Source organism: Anabrus simplex, chromosome X (genome assembly GCF_040414725.1).
Source record: "Anabrus simplex isolate iqAnaSimp1 chromosome X, ASM4041472v1, whole genome shotgun sequence".
Taxonomy (NCBI): Eukaryota; Metazoa; Arthropoda; class Insecta; order Orthoptera; family Tettigoniidae; genus Anabrus; species Anabrus simplex.
This window is the reverse complement of record NC_090279.1, coordinates 204878779-204894676: the sequence shown is the minus strand read 5'-3', so window position 1 is coordinate 204894676 and position 15898 is coordinate 204878779. Positions and strand designations below refer to the sequence as shown.

Sequence of the window (15898 nt, the reverse complement as noted above, 5' to 3'; positions counted from 1 at the left end):
GTACTAGTTCGTAAAGTGTACGCCAGATGTCGTACAGCGATGAATAAGCGATTCATCGTTTGTGTTTCAAAGGTTGCCGATATCGATGTCGAAGATATCCTAGGTCTACCGATTCAGCACTAGGGAGCTCAGAGCTCAAGAAAAGGTTCGCGTATAGTATTGTTTTAGGGACAATGAGCTAATTCATAACATTAGACAGAAAATGAACAGTTAGTATGATCAGGACAGGCCTGGTCATGTTTAATTTTTTTTTTTTTTTTTTTTTTTCGTTGTCAATCAGTATAAAGTAAGGGTTAAGCCTAAACTGCTGCCGTCGCCACTATCAGTTTTAGATCTGGTTGAAAAATATACTTTTCTTGGACTTCGCCGATCTGGTAACCCTATTCAGAGTCCACTGTCGACAGCCCTGAAGATGATTTTCCGTGGTTTCCCATTTTCACTCCAGGTTGTACCCTAAGAGAACGTACAGTGGGCTTACATAAGAATAACAATTCTGTGACAGTGCGATCGGAAAAACTATAGAAGCCGTTGACAAGTAATAACCCCTCTTGGGTGAGGGTGGTAAAATAACAGCAACGGTATCACCTGCCTGTCGTAAGAGGCTACTAAAAGGGCCCCCAGGGCTTTTAACTTGGGAGCGTGTGTTGGCGACCGCGGGGCTCTTAACTGAGTCCTGGCATTGTTTCTACTTGCGCCAGGCTCCTCACTTTCATCTGTCCTATCCGAACCCCCTTGGTCAACTCTTGTTATTTTCGACCCCGCCGGTATTAGGTTTTTGAGTCCTAGGGAGTCTTTCATTTTCACGCCCTACGTGGCCCTTGTCTTTTTTTGACCAATACCTTCATTTTTCGAAGTGTCAGATCCCTTCCGTTTTTCTCTTTGATTAGTATTACATACAGGATTGTTGCCCTGTTGTACTTCCTCTTAAAATAATAATCACCACCACCACAGAAGTAATAAATACAGTCAAACCTCGTATCTTGAACCTCGATTACTCAAATTTTCAGTATCTCGAAGTTACTTAAATTTCCCGCCCATTTGTCGAATTCTTCGCGTGTATTTATTTCTCTAGTATTCGAAATTCGATTACAGAATTTCTCGATTTCTCGAAGCAAACATTTCCTCCGTTGAAGCAAAAAAATACTCTGTAACTCAAATTTTGTTCAACATTAACTGTGCAATATGGCATTGTGGTTTGTGAGGAACAGTTAATAAGTAAAGAAAGGTTTACAGTGATGCTGGGAGCCGAAAAACTAAAACTTCTAATGATCGGAAAATCGACAAAGCCTCGCTGTTTCTCGGGTGTGAATTAATCACCGGTCACGTACGAAAGCAACTCCCGGAAGTCCGGATGACAAGCTCCATTTACGAATCTCGGCTGCGTGGTATTGACGAGAAGTTTCAACGTGAAGGGAGGAAAGGTTAACAGTAACAAACAGAAGAGACTAACGGATTTTTTTTCCAGAGGTGTTAACCAAGGTATGTTCCTTGTTTTACTGCTGTATCCTGTCTTCTAAAATGTTGCTATAATAAGGATTATATTTAAAGTGATGTCATAAAATAGAGTTTATTTGTATATTTTTAAATATTATTAAAATATATTCACTGTAAGCCCGTAGATACATATGATCCAATTATTTGCTATACACGCTCAAAAAACGGTATTCTCTATATCTCAAAATTTCGATAACACAAAATAAAGTTAAGCTCTTGAGGTTATTCAAGATATCGACGTTCCACCATAAATAAAAACTTTAAAATACAGTATTCCATATGGTCGAGCGCTGTTGCAGTGAGTCAAAAATAGTTTGGTTCCATCAAATGGATGCCTTTATTTTCTTGAGTGTCGTTGATCCATTTTGACGATGAACGAACGTTGTCTGAGGTGTTTGCAAAGCACAAGATGTTAGTCCTGCATATTGCCCCCATGTGAGCCAGCGGTCAGCTCTATTTTCTCTGCTGTCTGTGCAGGTCGGCATGCCGAGTGGTGGGCCCTCTCTCCATGTACCCCTCGACGGACGACAACTACGGCACTGACATGTGCTCGCTCCTCGTGTTGCCCACGCTACCTCCTATCGTGGTGATCGCGTCTTCAGCCGGCACGCTCTTCCACTGTTTGTTGCTTAACGACACGGACCAGGATGACAGCCAACCCGAAGAAAACAATAGGGTAAGTATCCGTGCAGTATTAACTGTTGATGGGTTAGTAACTATATGGAGACACCAACCAGCACCAGTTAACTCATTACCATGATGATTAAACAATACAGTGATCAACAGGACCTGGCTATAGATCATTCCATGTTAAGAAAACAGTATTGCTTTTATGAAGCTGTGAGGAGCATACACACCCCATCTCAGACACCCATAATTCCTCCTGATTAAGAAATATTATAATGTGCATTATGACATTTAATAACAACGATATAAAGGAGAAAAGCATCAGTTTTTGGTCACATTCTCCGGCATAATGACTTCATAAAGAACTTGTTCGAAGGCAAGGTGATGGGAAAGAAAGGCAGAGGTAAACCATGGAAGAAGATCATTGAAGATGTAGTTGAGTTGATGGGATGCCAAGGTTATGGAGAGATGAAAAGGATCACAGAGAGAAGAGATCAGTGGTTGCAGCGATAAGGCAAAGCCTTTAGATAATGATGATGATGATGTATTATGAAAGAAAGAAAAAGGATGAGGCATTTTTTTTTTCCCTTTGTTATTACTGGAGCTTTCCCATTTCGTAAATACATTTGCAGGGAGGAAGCACAATGGCGGGACCAGCGATTGTTGTGTTGCCTTCCTTCATTTTCCTTCTGTGTCGCTCTGGTACAGTAACGTGTAAACCGTTACTCTGTGAATCCTGGCAGCTTATCACTGTTATTGAGAAGTCATCAGTTTATGTGTTGCATATATTTTTAGTCTTTACATCAGTGCATACTTGTCTTGTGTTGAGTGAGTGTTACATGATCCATTAGCCTGCATGTGCAATTTCTTTCTTTAACATCAGTACAGTGATTCATTTACTTAATGGATGAGGTTCAGGAAGAAACAAAATTAACTACACTTAATTTGCAGCTTATTTTCTCCCACCTTTTATCTTGAACTTAAAAACTGAGTTTTCCCACCGTTTTCCCGCGATGCTGTTGAGCAGAACCGTTCGATGTAGCAACCTTGTTATTGTAAGAACAATACTGTTTTCTTAATATGGAATCATCTATAGTTGTATGTAGCACCTCCATTCTCCCTGATGACGATGGCAGTGTGGCATAAAACGAGCTCCAAACGATACCGGAAATGTGGATAGTCGTGCTGTTCCGTGCCTCCCGTAATGCACATAGATTATTGGCAGCACATCTCTCTCGGCTACATCCTAGATGTGCACTGTCTTACTGTACGTACAAGTCTCCTGCAGTGTGTTGGAGGTGGACATGATCTGACAGTAGGTTCCTACATTGGTCGTTGGTGAGGGACTTTGTCAGATGGTCTAGCGCTGCCATTTCTTCCCACGTGAACAGTCTCCCTGCTCCGGCCTGAACTGTACCCTGCTGACAAGAGAATATATTGCCTCGAGTGCTTGGTGACGCACTAGTACCCTGCCAAACTGGTACCACAACTCCTTAGTCCAGAATATCTTCCTCTACACTTCGAGAGTTCAGGTTTGGTGTTCCTGTGCCTTGTGACATGCGGTGAGCAGTGGTACCCAGCTGGGACGGTGGCTGCTGTACCTCATTATGGGGACGTGGTTCGGGATGGCATGACTGCTCACCCTTCGCTGTTATCCAGCATTGAATTTGCAAGTAAAATGTTGCAATGTGACCCCTGTCAACAGCACGTTGCGGTCCACAACAGTTGACCCTAGAGATGGTAGTTTTGTCGAAATCCAGATACTTGCAGTACACTCTGGACATACTGGCCATTGGAAAGCTCATTGCCTGCATGATAATCTGGCTGAAATCTCATGTCTTACCCTTCCTGTGTTCACCTGTTACTCACACGGTCCGTGCAAGGTCTGACGACATCGCAGTCGTGTACCAAGCCGGGCTGATCACAGCACCGGTTTGCCATAACGACAGCTGTCTCTAATTCAGTGGCTCATCAGTATATTTCTATGTCGAGAGATGCTCGACATAGATGGGCTATTACAAGGAATCAAAATCATTGCGAATCCATATTGAAAGTAATCTTATGAGTTGTATTGAATAGGTGGAAGAGAAATAAATTTCTTACATTTTTCTAGATGGGCTAAGCAATAAAAATTTAAATGCACGAATATCTCTTGTTGTCATAGCTCGTACAATAAAAGTGTATGGGACATAAATGATCGGAGATGTTAGTGTCTCCGAAATTTGTTATATACAGTTTTTAGAAAGAATTAATATTTACAGAGATGTATGGAGGTTTGTGAGCCTCCGTGGCTCAGGTGGCAGCGCACCAGCCTCTCACCGCTGGGTTCCGTGGTTCAAATCCCGGTCACTCCATGTGAGATTTGCGCTGGACAAAGCGGAGGCGGGACAGGTTTTTCTCCGGGTACTCCAGTTTTCCCTGTCATATTCCATTCCAGCAACACTCTCCAATATCATTTCATTTCATCTGTCATGCATTGATCATTACCCCAGAGGAGTGCGGCACATTTCCTATTCTCGCCGCTAGATGGGGGCTTCATTCATTCCTGACCCAGTCAAATGACTAGAAACAGGCTGTGGATTTTCATTTCATGGAGGTTTGTGAAAATGTATTGCATATTCAAGATACGATTGCACTTAGGCTTGGAGGGTAGATTATTAAAATCAATCAAAGGCATTTATGTTGACAATTGATGGTAGAAGAGTCCATAGTTCAAGGTACTTATAGGGGTTAGACAAGGCTGAAATATTTCACCTTTGTTGTTCATAGTTTACACAGATCTTCTACTGAAAGGTATAAAGTGGCAGGGAGGGATTCAGTTAGGTGGAAGTGTAGTAAGCAGTCTGACCTATTCAGACGACTTGGTCTTAATGGCAAACTGTGCTCATAGCCTGCAATCTATTATCTTGGAACTTGAAAAATAGGTGCAACAAGTATGATATGAAAATTAGCTTTTCCAAGACTAAATTGATGTCAGCAGGTAAAAAATCGAAGAGAATTGAATGTCAAATTGGGAATACAAAACTGGAACAGGTAGATAATTTCAAGTATTTAGGATGTGTGTTCTCCCAGGATGGTAGTATAGTAAGTGAGATTGAATCAAGGTGGAGTAAAGCTAACGCAGTGAGCTCGCAGTTGCGATCATTGGTATTCTGTAAGAAGGAAGTCAGCTCCTGGACGAAACTGTCTTTACGCCGGTCTGTTTTCAGACCGACTTTACTTTGCTTTACGGGAGTGAAAGTTGGGTGGACTCGGGATATCTTATTCATAAGTTAGAAGTAACAGACATGGAAATAGCGAGAATGATTGCTGATACAAAAGAGATGGGAACCTTGGCAGGAGGGTACTCAGAATGAGGAGATAAAGGCTAAGTTAGGAATGGACTCGATGGATGAAGCTGTACGCATAAAACTGCTTCAGTGGGGGGTTATTTGAGGCGAATGGAGGAGGATAGGTTACCTAGGAAAATAATGCACTATGTTATGGAGTATCAGAAAAGTAGAGGGAGACCAAGACGATGGTGGTTAAACTCTGTTTCTAATGATTTAATGATAAAAAATATGGAATTAAAGAAGCCCACAGAGCTAGTTACAAATAGAGGATTGTGGCAGCGATTAGCAAATTCATAGAGGCTTGCAAACCAAATGCTAAAAGGCATGGGTCCGTAATGAAGATGATGTATGTATTTAATGTGACAATAACATACATTCCCTATTGCTTTTTTCCAATTATTTTTGCTTTCAGTGTATAATATCTTTGTCCTGTATATCAGAGCATTAAATCCTATATTCCGGTAAAAGCATTTAATGCCGTACCCCAATGAATCCATGTGAAAATGCTGAAATGTTAGGTGAATACTGGTAGTTAAAATTTTTCAACTGAAGCCCTGCTCAGATATACTTGTTGTTTCAGTCATGGTCCAGATGTGGCTCCACCTACAGCTTGCACACCCCTGACGTGGCTCTCTTCGTCCTGGAATGTGTGGAACTGGAGCTGGGAATAACATTGGATGATGACAGCGACACTGTTACGTGTCCTATCCACCTTCGTCGACACGCCGTCACCAACAAGAGGTCTGTTGACAGTTTAATATATAAATGTTAAACCCTAGCCTACTTTTCACATGACTTCATGTCCAGCATCATGGCTGACTGGTTAGCATGCTGGCCTTTGTTCTGAGAGGGGTCCTGGGTTGGATTTCCAGCCGTATTAACTTACATTCAGTTCATGAAAATACTTTTCCGCCTTGTCAGTACTTCGCATTTTATTATATTACCTCCCGTATTTTTACAGCATTGTTAGACACCTACTATAGGATGAGAAGGTCCCACAAAGAACAAAAACGATCCTGTACAAGTCATATTTCATTCCCGTCCTTACATATTCTCTGGAAACCTGCACACTAACATCAAAGGATTGTAGTAGGATTCAAGCCTGTGAAATGAAATTTCTTAGGACTGCCCTCCAAAAGACCTGACTTGATCATGTGAAAAATGATGAGATCCGACCTAACCTAGGTCTAAATGATTTGCTGGAGGAAAGACTTAGGTCGTCTAGACTTAAATGGTTTGAGCATGTTAAACGAATGAATAGCACAAAGTTACCATGTGCATATTTGGAAAAGCCAAGAAGATGATAGATGGACCAACTAGGGGAGACGTGGAGAGAAGAGGATGGAATTGGGAATCTGTCATGGACAATAAAATCTTTTTGAATAGGCAACTTTGGAAGACGCTTGTTTTTAAACACCCTACCCCGCTCACTGGAAGGGCAAACCGATAATGATGATGATGACCTGTTTCGGGAGATTAACTGCTCCCTTCTTCATGGAAGCAAGCACAGGAGCAAGGACATGTTTGTTTGGTTCAGACAAGTGTAATTTTATTTTAATTTTGACAAATTCGTTACCAGCTGAAACTGAAGGACTTGGCGGTTAAAAATGGCTCGCATCTTCGGATGAGATTAAAAGGAGAAATTCTAGTTTATATGAAAGGTGTAAATAAGGATTTAAGGAAATGAGAAGTTTCCAAGAACAGAGCAGACAGCTTTTCAAATTTCAGTATATAATGACTAACTTAATAGGTTTTATTCATTTGGTGATTTGAAAATTCTTAAAAGTTTTTAGTAAAAGACATAGTAAGTGAACATTTTGGACACAAAAGGGATGTTTCAACAATTTCGGGACTTTATGTATAATTTGTTGTATTGATGACGGTATTGTACAAATGTGTCAAGTCCAAGGATTTTTGTTTGATGTTTTGCACCGCTGAGGAAGAGAGCAGTTGAGCTCTCAAAACATGTACGGGAGGTAATATAATAAAATCTGAAATATTGACAAGGTGGAAAAGTGTTTTCATGAATTGATTCCTATATAGTTATTGCTCATTTTTCTGTTCCCCTTCTTATAGACTGGTATCATTATTTGTCAAAAACATATCAGATGTAAGGCTTTTCAGGCGTTTGTTCTATTAACCAGCGTTTCGTCTTAGGTCTGACACTAGACTCATCAGAGTGGGATGTGTCAGACCCTACCCACAGACGCTGGGGTGTATGCAGGTGAACTTATCAGAAGCCCTTATAAGAGGCACAGTCTGATAACTGCATACAGGAGATAAATCTCCACAATGGAATTTTTGCCCGCCTAGCAATTCCGAATGGAAAATTCTAAATTCCCATGGAGGGAATTAGATATTTTTCACCAATAGAGCAATCAAAAATGTCAAAAACATATCAGATGTAAAGCTTTTCAGGCGTTTGCTCTATTAACCAGCGTTTCGTCTTAGGTCTGACACTAGACTCATCAGAGTATTATTATTATGGTATTATTATTCCCTTTCCCCATTCTTCCCTAGTCTTCCGCTCCCTACTTACAACTGTAAAATTTTCTAGAGTAACCATTGTCGTAGAAATGCCTAGTTTACCCCCAAAAAAGTAAAAGTTTACCATTGTTAATTGACTGTTAAAAACATTGTTACATCACCTGATAGTATAGGGACAGGGTCGCATGGTCAAACGACAGTGTGTCGCTATAAATAGGAGAATATTGGATTCAACTATGGAGTGTAAGAGAAGTAGAGAGGGACTAAGATGTCGACAGTTAGGCTCAGTTTTAAATGATTTGAAGGTAAGAGATGTGGAATTAAACGTGGGCCCATAGAGCTAGTTGTAAATAGAGGATTGGTGAGGTTCACAGTCTATAAACACGATGTATGCATATAAATGATGTTCTGTCGTGAAGAAATTCCTTACCTCAGATTTTCCTGTTTCATTTCAGGAGATTTCTGCAGTCCTTGATGTGTGAAAACCCTGTGATTAGCCCTTCCTTCATCTTTCCCAGCCCAGACTAATTGTCTTCCATGACAGTGGGAGTAATTCGTATTTATGTACTACCCAGGTACCTGTGCAGCCACGACGCCGGGATACACTCTGTGTCCTTACCTGTTGTGTCTCAGCTTAGCAACTTTATTGAAGCAGATGAAGGTAAGAACACAGCAAACATTATGAAAATTTAATGGTGTTTGTTTGTTTGTTTGTTTCTTTCTTTCTTTCTTTCTTTCTTTCTTTCTTTCTTTCTTTCTTTATTTATTTATTTATTTATTTATTTATTTATTTATACAGAAGTGTCAATATTGACAAATATGGTATGGAAGAACACCATCCCTCGTATTCGCTCCTCCTCTCGGCTTCTAATCTTCTCCTATCTTATTCTAGATGTTTGACTCCGTTGTATACAATGCTACGCTGTTTGGGCCTATCCTCGGCTGTAGTTTCCCAGTTGACCGTATCAATATGACACCTTTTGAGATTACACTTTAGAACATCCTTATATCGTTTAAGCTCCCCTCCATGGTTACCCTGGCCATTCTTTAGTTGGGAGTACATGGTTTTCTTTGGGAGGCGTGTATCTGGCATGCGGACAATATGGACAGCCCAGCATAGCTGATGCCTAACTATTTTTGCCTCCATGCTTGTAGTGTTGGCCTCCTCATGGATACTAATGTTCATTCGACGATCTTGCCATTTAACTTTCAGTATTCTCCGCAAGCATCATTGATGGTTTTTTACCGGGCATTATAGGTTTCTCCTGTAAGTTGTCCAGGTCTCGCAACCATATATAAGAGTAGGGATTTAAACAGCATTGTAAACGTAGAGTTTGGTTCTCACACTGATATCATGATTGTCAAACTCTCCTTTTAGGAAACGACGGAAAACCACCCTAGCACATCTTTCTGCATCAATGTTTGTACATGTTGAGAGGTGGCTTCCAAGGTAAGGAAAATGGTTTATGTTCTGCATAGGTTGGCCATTGTTTGTAATAGCCAGAGTTCTCTTATTGGAATTTGGTGCCGGCTGGAAAAGGATCTTAGTCTTATTAATATTAATTTCCAGTCCGATACTTTCATATGCTTGGCATAATGGGAAAGAAATGCGTCATTGCAGTCCACCTAGAACAATAATATAAGACCTCGGCAAGTTCAGGACAAATATTTCAGATTCCCTATGGGAATCAACATCTATATCATCTGATGGCCAGGCAGGCATCAATTTTTGGTAATGAGACAAAGTCTCTTAGTGCATTGGCACTGCCGGTGGCTCCAGTTAGCCTACGCAGTGGCCTCCACGGTATGCACTAGCCAGCGTATTGGTAGGTGTGCTAGGTACCAACTGATGAGCCCACCCTAGCACACGAGGGCGAAACGCTGGCAACCAGGAATGAGTTAGCTGAAAATTTATAATGTCCAATGACGGACCATTTATATTGGTATTATAAATTTACTCATTCAGGACAAATATTTCAGATTCCCTATGGGAATCAACATCTGTATCATCAAGTTTGAGTTCTCTGGGCTCTCTCACTTCAACTCCAAGCACGCAACCTACAAGAGGAGCCTTTGTTAAACTGAGCAACCCAGTGGAAGGTTGGGCATCCAACCCCAGCGGGAAACTGGGTCAATGAACAGATCAGTGCGGAGGATCACCACTCTGTCATTCGTTAAGGTGTGGTGATTACTATGGCATATATGGCATGCTGTACTGCTTGTAGCCATAGGAGCGCAATCAGAGATAGTCGACAACTAGAAAGACACTCCTGGAGGATACCATCTTAATCTCCAAATGTCGAATAAGGTACAACTCCAACTACACCAGATTATGTCCATGAGGTCTAACAACCTCAGCAAGTTTTGGATCTCCAGTCATCGCAGACTGTATGCCACTGGGCCAGCGTCCTGCAACTATCAAGAGGGGTGTGACTGTTGAGGTGCACGAGCATTCCCACTTAAAAGATTTTACACACAGGCGCCGTTTGGAAAGCAACAAACACCTGCTCAATATCAAAGTCCTGCGGCGATCGGCAAGTTGTTACGGGGGCAGGATTTTCTAATCTGGCAGCTCTTAGTGATGAGTCAGCACGTAGGTGGCAAGTGTGTGCGCTCAAGGACAGACTGTAAAGCAACTCGTGTGCTACACCCGTGACTGAGAAGTCCTATTCAGGATCCCCTCTGCTCACCCTGAATGGGGAGGGGGCTATAAAAGTTGCCCTAAACATAGGCAGTCTAACTTCGCACCTGACTGGATTACTGTGTTCAGTGGAAATCAGTGTAGACAGGAGCAAAACAACAGTGGTGACAAGAAGAGAAAGAGAAGGGAAAGGAATCATTAGTATCACGGGACAAAACCTAGGAGATGAGAAGAAGGATGCAAGTGGGAAATATATTCTTCTTCTTTTTTTTCTTTCTTTACGTCGCACCGACACAGATGTGTCTTATGGCGACGATGGGGTAGGAAAGGCGTAGGAATGGGAAGGAAGTGGCTGTGGCCTTAATTAAGGTACAGCCCCAGCATTTGTCTGGTGTGAAAATGGGAAACCACAGAAAACCATCTTCAGGGCTGCTGACAGTGGGGTTCGAACCCACTATCTCCCGATTACTGGATACTGGCTGCACTTAAGCGACTGCAGCTATCGAGCTCGGTGAAATATATTCTACCAGAATGTAAGGAACCTGGTGTGGAACAGAGCAGTTCCTAAGAGATGATGTACAGGATGTACTTTACCGCTATGCATCAGAGACTTGGACTTTGACAGCAAGAGATGAGAGGAAAATTCAGTCCAGCGAGATGAAGTTACTGAGGAGTATGGTAGAGACAGAGTACGAAATGTTGAGGTCAGAAAAGAGATAGAGGTAGAAAAACTGAGCGACAGGATGGGGAAGAATAAATTGAGATGGTTTGGACATATTATGAGGGTGGAGGAGGGAGGAGGGAAGCATACTAAAACAAGTTTTGGAGGCGAAGATAAAAGGAAAGAGGGCAAAAGGGAGGCCCAGAGCAAGATGGATAGACTATGTTAAGAAGAGTATAAGAGAAAGAAGACCGGAATGGAATATAGTGATTGGTGCAAACTCTATGGAGGACAACCCAGGTTTTTCTTGGTAGATAATAGCCAGCTGGTGGATCTTTCTTCTTCTTCTTTCTTTTCTAGCCTATTTCAATCCACTGCTGGACATAGGCCTCTTCGATCTTGAGCCACTTGGAACCAGCTTGTTCCAGCCAACTGCTTTATGTCATCGAGCCATCTCTTCTGGGGTTTTCCAATGCCTCTCTTGTGTCCCATGGTCTCCAGTGAACAAACCTAGAGGTCCACCTGTTGTCTTGTTGAGCTACGTGTCCTACCCATTGCCATTTTAGTCTTGCTACTCTCTCCAGGATGTCTGTTACATTTGTTCTTCTCCTGATGTCCTCTGAACGGATCTTATCACTAAGGCTGAGCCCTAGCATCTGTCACTCCACGGCTCGTTGTGTTTGCTGAAGCTTGCGAGCACTTTCCTTCGTCAGAGTTACCGTTTCTAGACCGTAAGTAGTAACTGGCAGCACGCATGTATTATAAACCTTGGTCTTCAGGTTACTTGGAACATCCTTGTTGGTCAGGATGAATCTTAGTTTTTGGAATGCTGTCTAACTCATACCTATTCTGCAAGGAATTTCTGCACGTTGGTTGTCTTTTCTATGTTTTATCTTGTGTCCAAGATAGATGTACTCATTGAACACTAAATAAGGCCTGCCACTCAATTGGAGTGATGCTTAGGCCATATATGACAGCTAATGGCAGAACGGTTGAGGATCCAACCAGCCTTTGGGCTAAGGACTGAACATACACACACATCCCAAATCAGCAAAATATGCAAAAGAATGCAAAATTTTAAAAAATTAAAATGCATTATTATCGTTTGTTACGTCTCTACCCCGTCATCGCCATTAGACCTGTCTGTGCCAGTGAAAAACATGTATCCTGCCTGTGGATGGAGGCGTTAGAATAACACCCACGATATCCTATGCCGGTCGTAAGAGGCGACTAAAGGGGGCCTCAGGGGCTCTGGACTCGGGAGCGTAGGTTGGCGACCACAAGTCCATTAGCTGAGTTTCCTGGCATTGCTTCCACTTACTTGTTCCAGGCTCCTCACTTTCATCTATCGTATCCGACCTCCCTTGGTCAACTCTTGTTCTTTTCCAACTCCAGCAGTATTAGGTCTAGGTAGTCTTTAATTTTCACACCCTTTGTGATTCTTGTCTTTCTTTGGCCGATACTTTTCATTTTTCAAAGTTTTGGATCCCTTCCATTTTTTTTCTCTCTCTCTCTGTTTAGTGTTATATAGAGGATGGTTGCCTTGTTGTTCTTCCTCTTAAAACAATAATCATCACCACCACCACCAACCACCTGAAAGACATGTATGTAGAACAACTCTGATTGATAATCTTGCCCTTGTCTCTTTATTTTTCTTGCTTTCTCCCCAGCGGATTTATCCTATTATGTGTTTTATCCCTGCTCATACTTTTTCATTTTCAGTTGTTTGTTTTTTCTCATTAACTTCTCAGTTATTATATGTACATTGAATTCTGTCAGAGAATGTGTAGCAGTAAGCTGGTATTGTTGTGTTTGCAGCCAGTATGGATCTTCACCTGCCCACCCTGAACCAGCCCAGCACGGTGGAGTACCTCGTGTGCACCAGGACGTCAGCGTCGGAAGTCCTGTCCCCCATCTTGGGAGTGGCATTTTCTCAGACCCCCACCTTGCTGTTGATCCTGCTGGGGACGGGCGAGATGCTCAGTATGGCCGTGCCCTCCATGGTGTTAGAGTCAACAACTGATCTGGAAAACGAGTCGGCTGCTACTGAAGGACTAAGTCCTCTCAAGAGGGTAAGTTTATATATGGTCCCCTTTAACTGTCTATAATGCTCGTGTCTCGACTTGACGGTAGATAAATGTATTACATATTAGTGATGGGCCCTGTTGACTTGGTAAAAGTGTCATCCCCAAATTGACTCAAATGTAATAGACTGGTATAACTTGGAAACAATATTCTCTAACCCGTGGGTAAATACAGTAGTTTCTCGTTAATCCAAACTAATTGGGACTGGAGTCTCTTCGGATTACAAAATTTTCGGATTAACCGGAAAATATTTTTTAATAATAATGTTATTGTTTTTACGTCCCGCTAACTTCTTTTACAGTTTCCGGAGACATTGAGGTGCTGGGATTTTCTCCCGCAGGAGTTCTTTTACATGCCAGTAAATCTACTGACACGAGGCTGGCGTATTTGAGCACCTTCAAATGCCACCGGACTGAGCCAGGATCGAACCTGCCAAGTTGGGGTCAGAAGGCCAGCGCCTCAACCGTCTGAGGAAAATGGTTTCTAGAATACAGAACAGTACATACTGTAATCTGAAATGTCCATTCTTTTGCAGTTAGATTTATAAAATACTGTATAAAAGTACAGTAGGTTAGTTAAGAACCCGTAGAGGAGAAAACGACTAAAACTAGGTTAAAACTTGTCTCCTAAAACTGCTAAAATACGGTAACATTGTGCCCGGGATGCGAAGAGCTGCTTGCAATGCTCATTTAATAGTTCTGCCGCTCTCTCAGTGGTAGCGTTGCAGAACGTGAACACGTGACTCACTCATGTGATGTTTATGAGACGCTGGTTTAACGCTGCATCTTCGAGTAGATTCCAATCGCTACAGCAAAAAACAAAAACTAACAGACTTTGTAAAGATAAACGACCAGTGTTTGATGGTTTATGATATGTACTGTAATTATGTTTACATTATGTTATTCTCGTAAAATATGACTAACAAAATGCAAGTAAATCTTCATTCTATAATATGTTATTTCATTTCAATAAGGATAATTTTTTAAAAAAGTTGAATATTTCAGTTCGGATTAAGCAGACTTTTGGATTAATGGGACTCTATGTAATGCAAAAATTGAGCTTGAAATTTTTTATTTTTTTTATTTATTTTTTTTTTTTTTTTTTTTTTTTAGGTGTAGCTATGATGTTCTTTTACACTTATTAGTATTATTATTTAAGTAGTTGTGTACGAACTTTATTTGGTATAATCATGATCATATTGTGAGATTATGTCATGAAGCATCTGCTGTATATATATTAATATGGGTTTATTTCATGTAAGAACATGCAATTAATAGTATATAATTTATTATTACCTATACTGTATATATGATGTATAATCCATTGCAACATTGTGCAACTGGATTTGTGTAGAAACTTCCTTACATTGTAAATAGGCTGTAGGAGAGAGTGAAATTTACAAGAAAGTGTGTTATGTCATATCCTTCTAGAAGTCTGGCCAGGCAAAGTATAAAAAAGAGGCAGTCTTGAAGATAGAGTTGTTTTAATGAGACTTGTGTGGAAGTTGTGTTAGCCGATTATTTGAAGTCAAGTATGTGAATTGGTTATGTTGGTAGTTGATTGTGACATGCTACTGTAGCAGTCAGATGTTTGTTTATGATGGCAGTTCATTAATGCGTGTGTGACTTGTAAATAAAACAATGTACACAACTGACAACATTTTGTGTGCGTCTTTATGGATACATCAAAATAAGCAATAAACAACTTCAGAAACACTGGAAGGATTCTGTGGAGCATACATCAGACCTTTTACCTTCAAAAGGTTCTAAATTCCTCACTGAGTTGCCTTTTGAGAAGAATCTCATCCCACTCGAGCACATTACCAGATGTGCCCACTCTCTTTATTTAAGCAGGAGGCTCCTAACTTTTCATCTTTCCTCACACTTCCCTGATCACTGCGACAAATTTTTTGTTATTTTGAAAGCACATTTAGTATTCTTGTATTTTTTAAACAATTCTGTGCCTTTCCTCATTCTATCACTTGCTGGAGAGAATTGATGTTCAGAAGACATTGGTAAGGATGAAATCAGCGGATGGCCTTCTTTAATATGAATGATTCTATAAAATGATGTTTATCGTTTAATCAGTTCCGCATACCAGTGCTGAATACAAATGGAGCGGAGTAGCCGTGCGTGCTAACGCACTACGGCTCTGGAACCAAGCTCTGCATTTGGCAGCCGAGCGAGTTCAAACCCCACCGTCGGCTGTCCTGAGAGTGGTTTTTCTGTAATTTCCCATTTTCACTTCCTGGCAAATGTCTGGACAGTTCTTAATCATAGGCCACTGCCAATTTCTTCCACCTCCACCGGCCGAGTTGGCCGTGCGCGTTGAGGCGCGCGGCTGTGAGCTTGCATCCGGGAGATAGTAGGTTCGAATCCCACTATCGGCAGCCCTGAAGATGGTTTTACGTGGTTTCCCATTTTCACACCAGGCAAATGCTGGGGCTGTACCTTAATTAAGGCCACGGCCGCTTCCTTCCAACTCCTAGGCCTTTCCTATCCCATCGTCGCCATAAGACCTATCTGTGTCGCAGCGACGTAAAGCCCCTAGCAAAAAAAAAATCTTCCATCT

General features: G+C 41.4%; 1 protein-coding gene across 1 annotated transcript in view; it reads left to right on the top strand.

Annotated features, from left to right (window-relative positions):
• The window catches only part of mbo (Nuclear pore complex protein Nup88), a 533759-nt gene that overhangs the window by 502701 nt on the left and 15160 nt on the right, over nt 1-15898 (top strand). The window contains exons 6-9 of the mRNA XM_067159234.2: nt 1972-2170; nt 6034-6194; nt 8516-8601; nt 13061-13314. Coding sequence (XP_067015335.2) covers nt 1972-2170; nt 6034-6194; nt 8516-8601; nt 13061-13314 — 700 coding nt within the window. The remainder of the gene's footprint in view (nt 1-1971; nt 2171-6033; nt 6195-8515; nt 8602-13060; nt 13315-15898) is intronic.